Source organism: Ipomoea nil, unplaced genomic scaffold (genome assembly GCF_001879475.1).
Source record: "Ipomoea nil cultivar Tokyo-kokei standard unplaced genomic scaffold, Asagao_1.1 scaffold2759, whole genome shotgun sequence".
Taxonomy (NCBI): Eukaryota; Viridiplantae; Streptophyta; class Magnoliopsida; order Solanales; family Convolvulaceae; genus Ipomoea; species Ipomoea nil.
The window spans coordinates 2,461,283-2,475,651 of NW_017619187.1; the positions used below are offsets into that span (position 1 = coordinate 2,461,283).

Sequence of the window (14,369 nt, forward strand, 5' to 3'; positions counted from 1 at the left end):
TTTTCCTTTGCAGTATTATTATTTCATCAGACTAATGGGCCGAAAGGCATCACCCGAAACTGTTCAAATTGTATCTGCTAGTATTGCTAGTGATATGATTCTTGCCTCTGCTTATGCTAATGAACTCCCTCGTTATGGCCTTGAAGTTGGTCTTACCAATTACGCTGCAGGTACCCATCCCTACATTTGCCTATTTGTTTCTTATTTTTTAATGTAAATTTGTTAATTGTTAATTTGGGTTATCATCTTTTACTCCTCAATTCAGCCTACTGCACTGGACTTCTCTTGGCTCGCCGAGTGCTCCAAAAGCTTGAAATGGATCAAGACTATGAAGGAAATGTTGAGGTGAGTGGTAATTGGCTTTACTTACTTGTATAGTATTTCTTTGTAATAAGTATCTACTTCAGTTTATGTTTTAGTAAAATTTGATCTTATGAACAGGCCTACCGGGGAGGACTACTCTGTTGAACCTGGTGAATACTTCTAACATGTAACCATTGAATTCAATTTTCACATTAATATTTAGACTAGTTTGAGTCAAACATCTTTCTCCATCCTACACAAATTTCATGTGTGATCCCTCTGCTTATGTTGGTCATTCCTCTACTGGCCATCTATTGATTCTTTTAAATAAAAATATAATTTATATTTTTGGACTTAGTTTTAAACAAAAGAGATGATGCCAAATTTATTTGATTCTTGGTTTCAGGGTGCTTTGGATGGTGGGCTCGATTTTCCTCACAGTGACAAGAGGTTTGCTAGATTCAACAAGGATTTCAAGAACCTTGATGCCGAGTTCACCTCAAGTACATCTATGGAGGACATGTTGCAGCATACATGAATGTAAGTTGGAACATACTGATGTTTCCTATTCTTATCGTTGTTACTCCTGTCTTCATTTTTAATATCTGAGGATTTGTTGAACCAGTTGCTTTGATGACGATTTCCTCTCCGAACTATCTTCTTTTATTAGTTATATACTGAAAAATCTTTATTGGTAGTTCATAGTTGTGCCACAATTACGTGATGATCTATTTGTTCACTTATTAACCTGTTTTTTTTTTTTGGCTATATTTTTTTGGTTACCCAGAGCTTGAATGAAGATGAGCCTGAGAAGTACCAATCTCATTTTAGCGAGTACACATTGAGGCTATGTACAAAAAGGTTCATGCTGCTATACACGCAGATCCAAGCCCGAAGAAGTCCGAGAAGCAGCCACCTAAGGAGTACAAGAGGTCTGCTATATTTTGTGTATTTCTTTTTAAATTTACCCTTTCAAATGTTGTCTGATTATAGAGATGTACCTAACACATTCTCTGTTTGTATCTATTTATAGGTTCAACCTAAAGAAACTAACTTATGAAGAAAGGAGGGCTAGGTTGATAGAGAGACTGAATACCCTAATTGCAGCAGCCAGAAATCACGATGATGATGATGATGGGCTGAAACTAATTTTTCTAATTTCTTTTAGATGTCAATGTAACTATGATTCTTTTGTTCGGATAGAATATCAATTCAAATAGAAAGTATACTTTTGTTATTGTTATTGAGTTTGAATTTCTTAATTTAATATATTTTACAATTATATTATTAAAGTATTATATTATAGGTTTAATACGGGTATATGATATTAATTAATGGACAATTTTTTTAAAAAAAATTTAATAATTTAGTGACGGAACAAAATCGTAGTAAATTCGTAGCTAAATATATTCTAATAATAAAGAAGAGCAACGAAATAGCGACGGAATATCCCGTCGCTATTCCCTTGCAAAATTCGTCATTCAAATGGTCATGGAGAGGAAAATAGCGACGGCGTTTTTTTAGTTTAGGGACGGAAAAATCCGTCGCTAAATTTAGCGACGGAATTAAATTTCCTCGCTAGTGTCTAGCGACGCCCCTTTTTGTGACGGACTGAATCCGTCGCTAATCCGTCGCTATTCACTTTAGCGACGGATTTTATCTATTTTAGCGACAGATTTGTCCGTCGCTATATTCGCGTTTTTTTGTAGTGATTTCAAAAAGACTGTCGCCCGTGACCTCCCAGGTTTTTTGGTAGAACGCAGCAGGGTAGCCGTCGGGGCCCGGGGCCTTGTAGGGTTTCATGTCGGTGAGTGCTGTATGGACCTCCTCTTTCGTGATAGGTCGGTTGAAGATGCGCCAAGCCCTGCTGTTAAGCCTGGGGAAGGACGCCGTGCCGCTCTGTGCAGAAATACTGTCATCCCTCGTAAAAAGGTTTATATAGTAGCTCTGGATGTGCCTTTTAAGCTCATTCTCTTCCGTTATCCAGCTTCCTAGATTATCCATAAGCCGGGTAACAACATTCCGAGATTTACGGACCGTGGCGGCCGCATGGTAAAAAGCGGTGTTGCGATCGCCCGAAGCTATCCACTCCTCTCTGGATTTCTGAAACCAAAGAAGCTCCTCATGATACAGTGTTTCTTCGAGCTCCGCCCTTAGCTTTCGTTTTAACTTAGCAAGACCTCTATGGAAAGAAATTTCCAGCCTGCTTTGGATCCCTCCCAGCCTGGCTAAGAGCATGCGTTTCCGAATGAAGATGTTTCCGAACTCTGACCTGTTCCAATCAGTCAGCTTATTGGCCAAGTTGCTCACATTCGATGGTATGTCTAAGTACGATTTCCACTCCTTTTGCACCACTATTTGAAAAGTCGGATGCATGGGCCATGCAGCTTGGAACATGAAGCGTGATGGAAGCTGTCTTCTGCCCTCTTTCTTAAGTTAAATCAAAACTGGGGCGTGGTCAGAAGCCAAACGTGGTAGGTGGGACACACATGCGTCGGGGAATCTGGTTCGCCACGCCGTATTGCAAAGGGCACGGTCTAGGCGGGCGCCTTTGATACTGTCACTCGAGCCGTCTTTAATCCAAGTGAGCTTTGGTCCGGAGAAACCTAGGTCGATAAGCCCTTCCTCCTGAATCCAATTCACAAAGTCAGAGCTTCGCTGCGATGAAAACGAGCTATAATTCATAGTCTCTTCTCGTTGTACAACTGAATTGAAGTCCCCCGCCGTGAGCCACGGCCCCGTGATGGATCTACTCGACTGCCTGAGGTCCCTCCACAGACGCCGCCGGAGGTGATGCGTTGGACTACCATACACCGGGGCGAAGAACCACGGAGATTGGCCTGCCGAAGCAACCTGCAACAGAATAAACTGTGGATGAGTATATAAGACTGTGACCTGTGCCGGGCTCTTCCAGAAAACCCATATGCCTCCACTGAAGCCCAGGGCCTCCACACGAACCCTGTCCGAGAAACCCAGCTTTTTGCAGATATTGTCAGCTTGAACCCCAGAGACTTTGGGCTCAAAAAGCCCAAGGATATCAGGCTTATAAACCTTTAGCAGGTTTTTGAGGGCGCGGAGGAATGACTTGCCACCCGCCCCTTGACAATTCCAAAGCAGACTAATCATTAAAAAGAGAGCAAACAGAAAAAACCAAAAAACTCAAAAACCAAACGCTAGGACCAAAAGCCATGCGTTGCAAGACTCAACGGGCATCAATGCCCCCAACTCCCACGTCATGTGCTGTATTCCCATCTAATCCCATTACAACGTCCCCCTCTTTATCAAAATTGTCTGGCGGGTCCGAGTGATGTTCATTGGCATTTTGCCAAACCGGCGACGGCAGTTCCATCGCTCTATCATCGTTGATCACTCTTGTTGAGCTAATGACCCGTCCCCCTTGCTCGCCCCTGATGACCACGTGCTCGTCCTCCTCCGCCGCACGCCGGGATCCTGAACCAATGCTTCTCTGACCCCGATCCGCCTGCTCATCAGCTTTGATCTGTGATCCACTGCCTGCCCTTGGTTCATTAAGAATTTGGCGTTCAATAGCTATGATATTTGGTCTCTTCGATCTGATCCCCGGTCTTGTTGCCTCCTGCGGGTCCTTCGTTAGCTCAATCACCGCATTTGATCTGTTTACTTCGGTGTTTAACTCATTTTCTGCTTCGTTGCCAGCAATGGGCTCGTCAATATCCCCGTGAGAGACCAGGGGAGCGAATCTCGACATGTTAGCTCCATGCGTACGGTGTGCAGAATTTCCCGTCTTACGATCCCCCTGTTTTGGCTTCGCCCCAGTCCTCTGCTTTCTTCCAGGTGCTATCATCCAAACCCCAAAAGGTTCCTCACCAACTTTCACTCCCTGGTTCCTGGATTCAGATTGCGCCACCGGTACGTGTTCCGCCTGGACATTCCCATCGCTCGCCGCCGCCCCCGCCGGGCTTGTTCTGGTCTTCGAAGGGCACCCATCCGCTGCATGCCCATAGATTCCGCAGGAGAAGCAGATCATATGTATGCCTTCATACGCGACAAATCGTACCTTCTCCTCATACTTGAATTTCGAGATGAGCGGCTTGGTTATGTCAACCTCTACGCATATCCGCGCGAACATTCCTCTTGAAACTTGGCTTGTGGCTTGGTCCACTCTGATTGTCCTTCCCACTTTGTTCCCAAGCTTCCTTAGAAAAATATAATTATAGTATTCCGCCGGTAAGCATGGGATTCTAGCCCAAACCAGAACCTTTTCAGTTTTGTCTGAGTATGGATCAAAATCCGGCACCCATGGCTTGACTAGCAGGTAATGATCTAATATCATCCACGGACCTTCGAACATGGCGAATTCCAGGTCCTCAACAGATCCAAAACGGACAAGGAAATAATCATTATCTATTGCAATAAGATCTAACCTTCCTTGCGGCTTCCACATGGAATTTAGCCTTCGTAACAAGTACGCATACCCGACTTTCCTGCCCATCACCTTGATGATGAGTGCCTTCCTCCACGGCGCCCGGATCGCTTCTATCTCTGCCTTCGTCAGTCTGATGGTAGGACATAAGGGGTCATCGTCTTCATCATCCATGAACTCCTCTGGATCATCGTCTGGATCATCATCCGCATCCTCACCCGGTACTGCCTCTGGCACCGTGATGAAACCCGACACACTTTCTGCGTAGGTCCTGCGATGCGGAACTGGCGCCCCCGTCGATCCCCCGATGGCTGGCCTCGCATCCGTAATCGATCGTTGAGATCCATGCATGGGTGTCGGACCGTAGTCCTCTCCCATCTCCTCCACCGGTGTTTCCTTCACGAACTCAACGTCCGCATGTGGCCTCTGATCCTCCATCGTGTCCGACACCAGCGCCACTGTCCCCTTCCCTGTACATTTAGGCCGTTTCGTACTCCTTTCCAGAAGATCGCAATCTTCCGGCGACCGTTGGCTAGAGAGCTTTTCACTCATCGCATAAAAATAATAATAATAATAATAATAATAATAATAATAATAATAATAATAATAATAATAATAATAATAATAATAATAATAATAATAATAATAATAATAATAATAATAATAATAATAATAATAATAATAAATAAATAAATAAATAAATAAATAAATAAATAAATAAATAAATAAATAAGGCAAGTAACATCACTATATTAAAATGAACTTTCATATGACAATGCTTCAACATATACAACGATGGTATAGTAATTAACGATCATTAATTGTTCGACTAACGTGGCAAAAAATTTTTATTTTATAAAACCAATGTGAGCTGTACTAAAATGGAGTCCCAATCATGTCTCATGCTAACTCATTTGAGATGTGAATCATGCTATTAATCTATAATAATATTTGAATGAGTCAGCATATTTAAGGAACATTTTTTTATTAAGGGGAGAACTATTTAAAGTTGTTTTAAATGAAAAATATAATATGTCTCCTTAAATTATATAAGCTAATAAAATGATGTAATGATGTAATATGATTAATAACAAATGAGTACAAATTACCTTTAATTTACAAGAAAATTCACAACTATTACCCGAATGTACATTTTGGGTGAAACCCGCCTTGTAACCCTAACTGGCAATGACCACAAAGAGGTAAACTAACCAATCTAGGTTGTCTATAGGTGAGCCGCTTTGGATGAAACTGGCGTTGTGATCCTAGTCGATAAAGGACAACAAATAGTTAAGCTAGTTTAGATTGTCTCAAATCGAGAAACTAGGCCAATAGGTAGCTTTCACACAGAAAGTCAGACTTAGAATTTTGTGGCTACTAAACCAACTACTTAACTAACTTGGCTGAGTACAAATTAAATTACCTAATATATAAAGAAAAGGTTATAACATAATTTCTCTAAAATTGTTGTGACAGGGTTCAAATTTATGACTAATGATTTTGATTTTTAGACATTTTATAATCACACCATATCTTGATGGTAGTTAAATTCTATATTTTATTCATATTACAACTTGATTAAATAGTGGTGGGATATCATGGATTGATTGATTGGTTGGTGGCATTTGGATGGAATATTTGCACTAACCATACTTTTCAATCCCATTTTTGTTGGAATTTTGAGGCTTAGGGTAGGAGAGATGGGATTGGCTATCCCTACACTTCGAATTAAAATAGTGAATGAGCTGTACTTCTCTTTTATCATCATATCATTTTGAATCATATATAGTAGTATAGTAGTGTAATATATATGAGCACAACTAGTATATGATCAATTATATTACGTTGTATTGTATTGGTCAAATAGTGGGGCAAAATTGATACTTCACTTAAAGTAAAATTGTTTTTTGAAGTGTTAAAATTTAAAAAATATACAATATATATTTTGAAGTGTATTAGAAATGAAATCAAGATAATTATTCTCTAGTAAATCCTAAGGGAGTAATATACATTTACTAGTAGGTCACGCAACATATATAAAATAATAAACGTATTATATTATTATTTGTTTAAATTTTTAGTTGAGACGTATCATATCTTTCAATCTAGTAGAATATATCCATGTGTTGTTTGACCCATCAAACAAAACAAATTAAAACACTTCTAGACTCGGCAACTCCAAATATGTCATCCCTCAATGTTTGGGAAAAAGCAAATGGAAGTTCCTCAAATTCATTCAATCCTCGATCATGATGGAGAGACACCCTGCTAGCAAGTCTGTTGTTGCGTTTTGTTCTTTACATCGATCTCCTGTTGTTTATTTATCTCTCTTCAATAAGCCTCTAACAAATTTAAAATTGGGTCACAAGAAACACTGCACTTTTTTAGTCACTTAATAGCTAACTCTGTATCACTTTTATTCACGACACACTATAAATCTCTTATTCACACAATCTATAGTCCTTATTTTCTAAGTCTCAACCTCCATGGCACATACTTTGTTGCAAGGGAGATAAATACTTATTTATTTTAAAAGCAAAACCCTAATTGATTAATTCCATAAACTATGTAGCAATTGTCATAACACATAAAATACATATTTTTGAAAGAAAAATAGATGCTTAATATAATATAATCCTTTATGGAAGGAAATAGACAATGAAAAGGGAAATGCATATATAATTGCAAAGCAGGATAGCTACATCTACGGAGGCATCAAATATTATATGCCAAGATGCTTTTATTTTAATTGAATGTCATTATCCTTTGAGAGGGATGGGATTATAATAATTGAGATTACAATTCCAACTAAAATAAGGAGTGATTTAAAGAAAAAATATTTTCAAGTTTGTAACACAATTACCTATTACCTATAACGAAATTTGATATCAGAGTTAATCCTTATTTTGTTTTGTATTTATATTTTCAAATTTATCTTCTCAATAATAAGTTTATTACATTTTATAATCATTTTATATTTAATCAATCACTATTCAATTCATCTACGCTTTGTAAAATATTAGAGTTGCCTTTCCGACATAGTTTAAGCCGTTAACTAAATCAAAATAAGTTGATGGATTTAACTTTCTAACAATCACAAAATACATGGTTTAATTCCTGTAAATGACCCAAAAAAAAATGAGGTATGGAATGACTTTGTTGGCATGTGGGCTAGTTAAAACACATCTTGCCATTTACTGATGTCTTACTCAATACGAACATGATTAGTCTAAAAGAAGCAAAATTATAGTAATTTACTTTTAGCTATCAAATTTCATAAAGATAGAGAAGGAACTGAATTCTTAGCTTGTCAACGCCCTCTCAGAGTCTCAGTCAAAGTCATTGCACATGATTTTGTAGTGTAATTTATCTTTCTGTGTAGTCTACAAACTATTATAATGAACATAGTTTATCTAGTACACACCATTATTGAATAATTGCTGCAAATTTCCCTCATCACTCAAAATCTTCCTTGTATTAAACCCCCACCCCACCCCTACCCCCACCCCCAACCAAAATATAAAAAAAAAAAATAAAAAAAAAATACAATATATGCAGCCGGCTAAAGATGTTCACACACAAAAATGAAATGCAGAAAACAAAAGAAAAAGAACAAGTTGTAGTTTTCTGACATTTTCTTTCAATCATAGGGATGGATGAACAAACCCTTCTGGCTTCTGTACCTCAAAAGGTTATGGCTAAAATTCACTTCCAAATCACACTTCTTCTTTTCCACATAAAAATGAAATAAAATAAAAACACAATAATAATTCTCAATTAAAATAATATTTTTAAATTAAGTTCTTAACTAATTGAATCATACTATAAATAACTTGCAACTCAATGGCACATTGTAACTCTCCCAAGCCACATATTCTAATAAGGTCAGTGGTATTTAAATATTTAAAAAAAAAAAAAAAAAAACTAATAATTGAATCGTAATTTAATATTCCTTACCGTAGAAGGTTAAAATAGTAATTTCAAGTAAGGATAAACATTAAAATAAAAATATCCAAGGTAGGTTTGGGTCCTATACATCGTACCCAGAAATCGAATCAATAAAAGTTATGCCCCCATCTCCACCTGCTTTTAAGAGTTTAGGTTACATATATAACAATAATATATACTGTAATAATAATACGATAAATATTAAATACACATTGACCAATTTCCAGATTCACCCTTCAAATTCTTAAAATTACAGCATCATAATCCATTCACAAAATATAAATAAATACAGTAAAATTCCAAACTAACTTTGGTAAAAAACAGATTTGCTGGGAGGCGAGCCGGCGAACCGGCGAGTCTCCATCCATCCTGCCAAACCGGACTCACAAAACCGAGATTCTGAACCGCCAATAGCTCCATGATCTGACTCGGTGAGTTAACTGGTGAGTTTCCAGGCCGAGGTGGCAATGAGTGGCCTCGTGTGCCAACCCAGCGTCAACCCGCCGTCGTTCTCTTCCACTCTGTACCCATCTCCGCCGGCGAACAGGGCCAACAGCATACTAGCTTGCTTGTAGGCATTAGAGCCCAAGTGAACCGCGGAGAATCCGGCGGACTTGAACCGGGTTCTCCACTGTGCCAACGTCTCGTGGCGCTCGACCCGGTCCACGCCCTCGCACGCCACCACGTTACAGATCTGCCGCCCCAAATACACCTCCGACATCACCTTATCTTGGTCGCACACCGCGCCGCCTTCGCTGGCGGCGCATCCTTCCAGCGAGTCGAAGAGGGTGGAGTAGTAATGCAAGGACTCGGTGAACCGGTCCATGAAAACCGGACCGTTATGATTCGCCTCCTGCTCGACCACCGTCACGATCTCCGGCTTCATGTCCTGCACGACGGATAGAACCTTCTCGATGGCGCCGGGGCGGGCGAGCAGCTGATGGAGCTCGAAGATGGAGTTAACGGCCACCGTCTCGCCGTCCTGGATGTTGAACATCGAGGCGTCGAGATCCGCTAAGGAGTTAGCCACAAACCCTCGGAACTCGAATTCGACATTGATAGTTTCGGCCAGTTGGGCTAATTTCCACCCTACTTCCTGCAAATGATCTGTGTTGTCGCTCGACGGCGGGCCGATTCCGGTTAGCCGGAAGCTGGGAGGGCCGCCGGGGCGTAAGGCGAGAGCCTGGAGGAGAGCCGGCCATTGCATCCCCTGTTTCATGGAGAAATCGATGACGTGAACGCGGTTTTTGTTAGCGAAGGCTTCAAGGATAGCTTGATTGGCGGTGAAATGGGCGAATTTCAGGTAGGGGCAAGTTTCGTAAAAGTGCATTTGGAGGAGGTCGGAGAAGGCGGAGTCGTTGTGGTTGGAAGGGTAGAGCCGGTAAATTCTCCGGGCTAGGGCTTCGGCGAAGTAGGTGGCGACCTTTCGCATGGCTCCGGCTTGCGAGACGGCGAGGAAACCGATTTGTTTCACCAAAGCCTCCGCCAATTTCATGTTGTCCTTCTGAATCGCCTCCGCGCAGGCCATCAAGGTGTGGACGAGTCTGACGCCGTTTTCCTGCGAGTCAACCAGGACTACTGAGCGAGTTGACTCAGAAGGAGAGATTGACTCGCCGCCGTTAGGACTTCCCCATACGCCGCCGTTTCCGCCGCCGAGCTGCATGTTGGAGGAGGTGGAGGAAGTGGTGGAAGCCGTCCTGAATCTCTTGCTTGGAGGTTGAGGATACGCGGCTTTGCCTGGAATTGCGGTGAGATCTGAATCGAAAGAGGAGTCGTCGAAGATCTGAGTGGAGTTTCGGGTGATGGCGGAGGAGGATTCGGTTTGGGACGACAAAAACGGGTCGCCCAGGTTGAGCTCGGAAATCATGGAGTCCACCCAGGAGGAGAGATCCGACGGGTTGTAATGAACCGTCTCCGACGCCAAGCTCGACAGGTCGTCTCCCTGAACGCTCCCCATCACTTCCTCTAACTGCTCAAGCTTCTGAGCCACCTCCGCCATGTCCGACGCCTTCACCTTATACCCTAAAACCGCCAAAAGCTCATCCATTCCCGCGTCCTGCTCACTCTCCTCCCACATCTTCTTCCCCTTCGACAACCCGCTGCTACTCCCACCACCGCTTCTCTCGCCGCCGCTCCCGGCGCCGGAAAAGGAACCCTGAACACTACGATTGAAATGGTCTCTTTTCATTTTTTTTGGGAGTTTCAGAAAAAGGAAGATGAGAGATTAGTTTTCTTCACTGCTTCTTTGAAAATCTCTTGTTATCTTTTCACCGAGAGAGATGGAGTTTATGCATATTAAAGTTACTACATGCTATTCCGATTGGGCACTACGAAAACAGGCAGTACGGAGAGGGAGAGAGAAAGAGAGAGAGAGAGAGAGGAGAGAGAGAGGGTCGTGAAGGTGGGCACAGGGAACGAAGTTCTGAAGCTTACAGCTACAGAAAGAACAGCTCAACCTGATCAGAATAAGATGCAAATTTTATGCAGTCTCTCATCTCTGTCCCCGCTTCATTTTCTTTTCTTTTCTTTTTTTCTTTTTAAATACCAGTATTTTACTATTTTTACCGTCCAATAATTTCTCTGCAATGTTTTTAAATGGAAATTTACACTCTTACGATATAATAATATTTTTTTCTTCTAATTACTCCGTATTTCTTTTATAATGCCTATATATCTTAGAAAGGCTTTTGAATAAATAGTGATACAAACTTACTTCCCAAATTAATGTGGGACGACTATTTTAAGCATTTATCCTTTATTTTTAGGAAAAATGGCACTTTTTTCCCCTGTGTTATATACTTATAGCACTTTTTCTCCTTAAGTGGCAATTTTCCCCCCTGATATATTAAATGGACATATTTACCCTTAAAATAAATATTTTCTTTATTTTACTTCTCCAACAAATTATAACCACAATTTGAAAAAATAAAATACATTAATTGTTGAATTTAGAATACTTTAAAAATAAAAAAATAAAATTTTAAAATAATGTTTGAACCAACAGTTCAAATTGGATCCGAAATTGTGAAACAACGATTCAAAATAAAAACCAAATCGCGATTATATATACTTATATGTGAGAGTCAATATAAATGCGAAAAAAACATACACTATTTGCAAATATTATAATTCTAATTTTAAGCTATTGCTAGTAGTTGTTCCGATTTGAACCTCTGGTTCACGGTTCAGAATCTATTTTTTTCCACTTCACAATTTTAATAAACGGAAACCCAAATATTGGGTTATGTTATGAATCATAACCGAATTTTTTTTTATTTGATTGCTATAGTGTTCGGTTCAGTTCGAACCGAACCGTGGCCATCCCTACGTATAAACAATAATTTGTTGAACAAGAGAAATAAATAAAATATGTATTTAAGGGTAAAAATGTCTATTTAATATTATCAGGGGGAAAAACCGCCACTTTTATAATAATTGAGGGGGCAAATGTGGATGCATGAATAACTCAGGAGGAAAAAGTGCTATAAACATATAACATAGGGGAAAAAATGTCATTTTCCCTTATTTTTACCACTCAAACGAGTCTACTTTAATAATCAATTTATCATTTACCTATTATTTGTTTTTAGCATACAATATATCATCTCATTGTTTCACTACGAAGACCCTGAATCCAGCATGACCCGACTCAAATCGAAAATAGACCCCACTTGTACCACAAAATATCCACTTATAATGTCATTTTCAAGCTATTTTTCCAACACTTCCAAGTTCCTCATCTTTTGTACACTTCTGCGCGCAAAATGTCTTCACCACCACTGATTAGTCAAAGTGACCTTCTAATAAATTTTTAGGTTTCCTATAGATTTGAACTCTACACTATTGTCCGAAGCAAAACTAAACTTTTTTTTTTGTTACTTAATTATTTTCATTATATAATTTAATGTTTATTTTCATTTTCATTAATATAACACTTAATTGTATTATCATGTATTAAAGCTAGTTTCTCGATGTGTAAATATAATTGATTTTAGTTCTTTAATTTGTTTTTTTACTTATATCATCTTCTGATGGTTTTAGGGTTTCGGGCCCAAGGAGGTCCAACACAACCTTTGGTCGGAGGATACACCTCTCAATAATATATATGTCTAACTCAGAGATAATGATAATGCTCGGAAATTCTTCGTTATTCTCCCCTCTTCCGGGTGTCCGAAAATGTCTACCCTTTTACAAGAATGGAGGAGCCTTTATATAGTGGCTCCTCCTCTGCCGACTTGAAGGCCCTTAATGGCCGACTTCAAGGCTAATCAAGATATAGAGCTGTTGGACGCTATTACTCGGTCGACCAACGGCTCTCCTAGGCTTGTAACGCCCCGACCGGGTCCTGTCTTCACTGCTTCAACGGCTCTCTTTTAAAGGAACCCCTTTAATGCCCTCAACGGCTCCTCGAGCCGGGTCCTTTCCTAGGCTTGGGCCTTGGCCGACTCCTGGACTCGACCTGACTGCTCTTTGGGCTCCTCTCGATGCTGGCCCACTTCTATTTTCTTTGGGCCCCCATCTCTTGGGCCGGGGTCCTTACCCCATCATCTTCCATTTCAAAAAATTAAGGGACCAAATTGGCTATATTTATACTTTGAGCACTTTGATTTATAACACGATATAAATAAAAAATGTGCACGAAGTAAATCCTCATGTGTAATAGAAAATTTTAATTTTAATCTAACTGTTTATTGACAAATAATAAAGAAATTAACAAACGACTAAAACTACCATTGTTATAATAGTCAAATATATATTTCTTAAAAAAAATATTGTAAATTTTATTATCTTCAATTAAAAAATTAATATAATAATGTTGGGTCACTCTCGAGAAATACATTATGACGTAAGGTGCATAAAATTAATCTTACATGAAAAAAGTTCTTTTACTAGTGGTATGGTCTTATATACCCCGAGTATTTAATAATTAATGGTGAAATTGGTCAATTCACAAATAATTAATAATTTGATAATACATGTTATATAATTTGATAAAAATTAGAAAAAGAAACAATGCTGGTCCCTTAATTGTAACTGTGGTGCAAATTTTGTAACTTAATTATCCATAACGTATGTAATTTTTGCCCCTCAATTATTATCAAAGTAATGAATATAGGGTCGGGATCATTTTCATTAAAATAAACACATTAATTGTTATAAAATAATAACAATAAAATAATTATTATTAGATCCTTGAATTGTTATCAAAATGGTTGATTTTGTCCCCAACAATTGATAGGCTAAATGTACATAGCAAATAACTCACAAATTCAGGCTCCATTTTGAAACAAAGGAAATATTTTAAGGAAAATGATTTCCTAAAAATAATCATTTTTGAAAAATATTTTCATTTATGGTGTTTTGTTGAAAGTTATAAAATGACATTTTTTCGTTTCGTTAAAAGCTAGTAAAATATATTTCGTTCTATTTGATTATTTTTTAAAACATGAATATAAATCTATTACAAAATTATTTCTTATAAAATATTAATTATTTTAAAAATGATAATAATTATTATTTATATTAAAATAAAATTATACAATGAAATTTGTGATAGTTATAAATATTAATAATAATTATAATAAAAAGATGTAAATACATAATTTTTAACTTATAATTTATTATAATAAAAATAAAAACATCAATCGATAAATATAATAATTTTGAACTAAAGAAATTGAATAAAAAATTTGTTCTTTTAATATGGACTAGACCA

At 38.6% G+C, this 14,369-nt stretch overlaps 2 protein-coding genes and 1 pseudogene across 2 annotated transcripts; 1 reads left to right on the top strand and 2 right to left on the bottom strand.

Annotated features, from left to right (window-relative positions):
• LOC109156759 lies at positions 1-1,606 on the top strand (annotated as a pseudogene).
• A 362-nt stretch (positions 1,607-1,968) lies between these two features.
• On the bottom strand, positions 1,969-5,257 carry LOC109156749. Its single transcript, XM_019304582.1, has 3 exons — positions 3,511-5,257; positions 2,793-3,401; positions 1,969-2,657 (listed from the first exon to the last, which is right to left on the bottom strand). Exons 1-3 carry the CDS (start codon positions 5,255-5,257, stop codon positions 1,969-1,971), a joined length of 3,045 nt encoding a protein of 1,014 aa, XP_019160127.1.
• A 3,503-nt stretch (positions 5,258-8,760) lies between these two features.
• On the bottom strand, positions 8,761-11,165 carry LOC109156861 (DELLA protein GAI1-like). The gene has a single exon (XM_019304725.1). It carries the CDS (start codon positions 10,839-10,841, stop codon positions 9,090-9,092), a length of 1,752 nt encoding a protein of 583 aa, XP_019160270.1. The 5' UTR covers positions 10,842-11,165; the 3' UTR covers positions 8,761-9,089.
• Between the last annotated feature and the right edge of the window lie 3,204 nt (positions 11,166-14,369).

Coding starts and splice junctions, on each gene's coding strand:
- LOC109156749 (XM_019304582.1), bottom strand. CDS start 5,257: ATGAGTGAAAAGCTCTCTAGCCAACGGTCGCCGGAAGATTGCGATCTT. Junction 3,402..3,510: donor AGTTGGGGGCATTGATGCCC/GTTGAGTCTTGC, acceptor GGAATTGTCAAG/GGGCGGGTGGCAAGTCATTC. Junction 2,658..2,792: donor AACCAGATTCCCCGACGCAT/GTGTGTCCCACC, acceptor CTTTTCAAATAG/TGGTGCAAAAGGAGTGGAAA.
- LOC109156861 (XM_019304725.1), bottom strand. CDS start 10,841: ATGAAAAGAGACCATTTCAATCGTAGTGTTCAGGGTTCCTTTTCCGGC.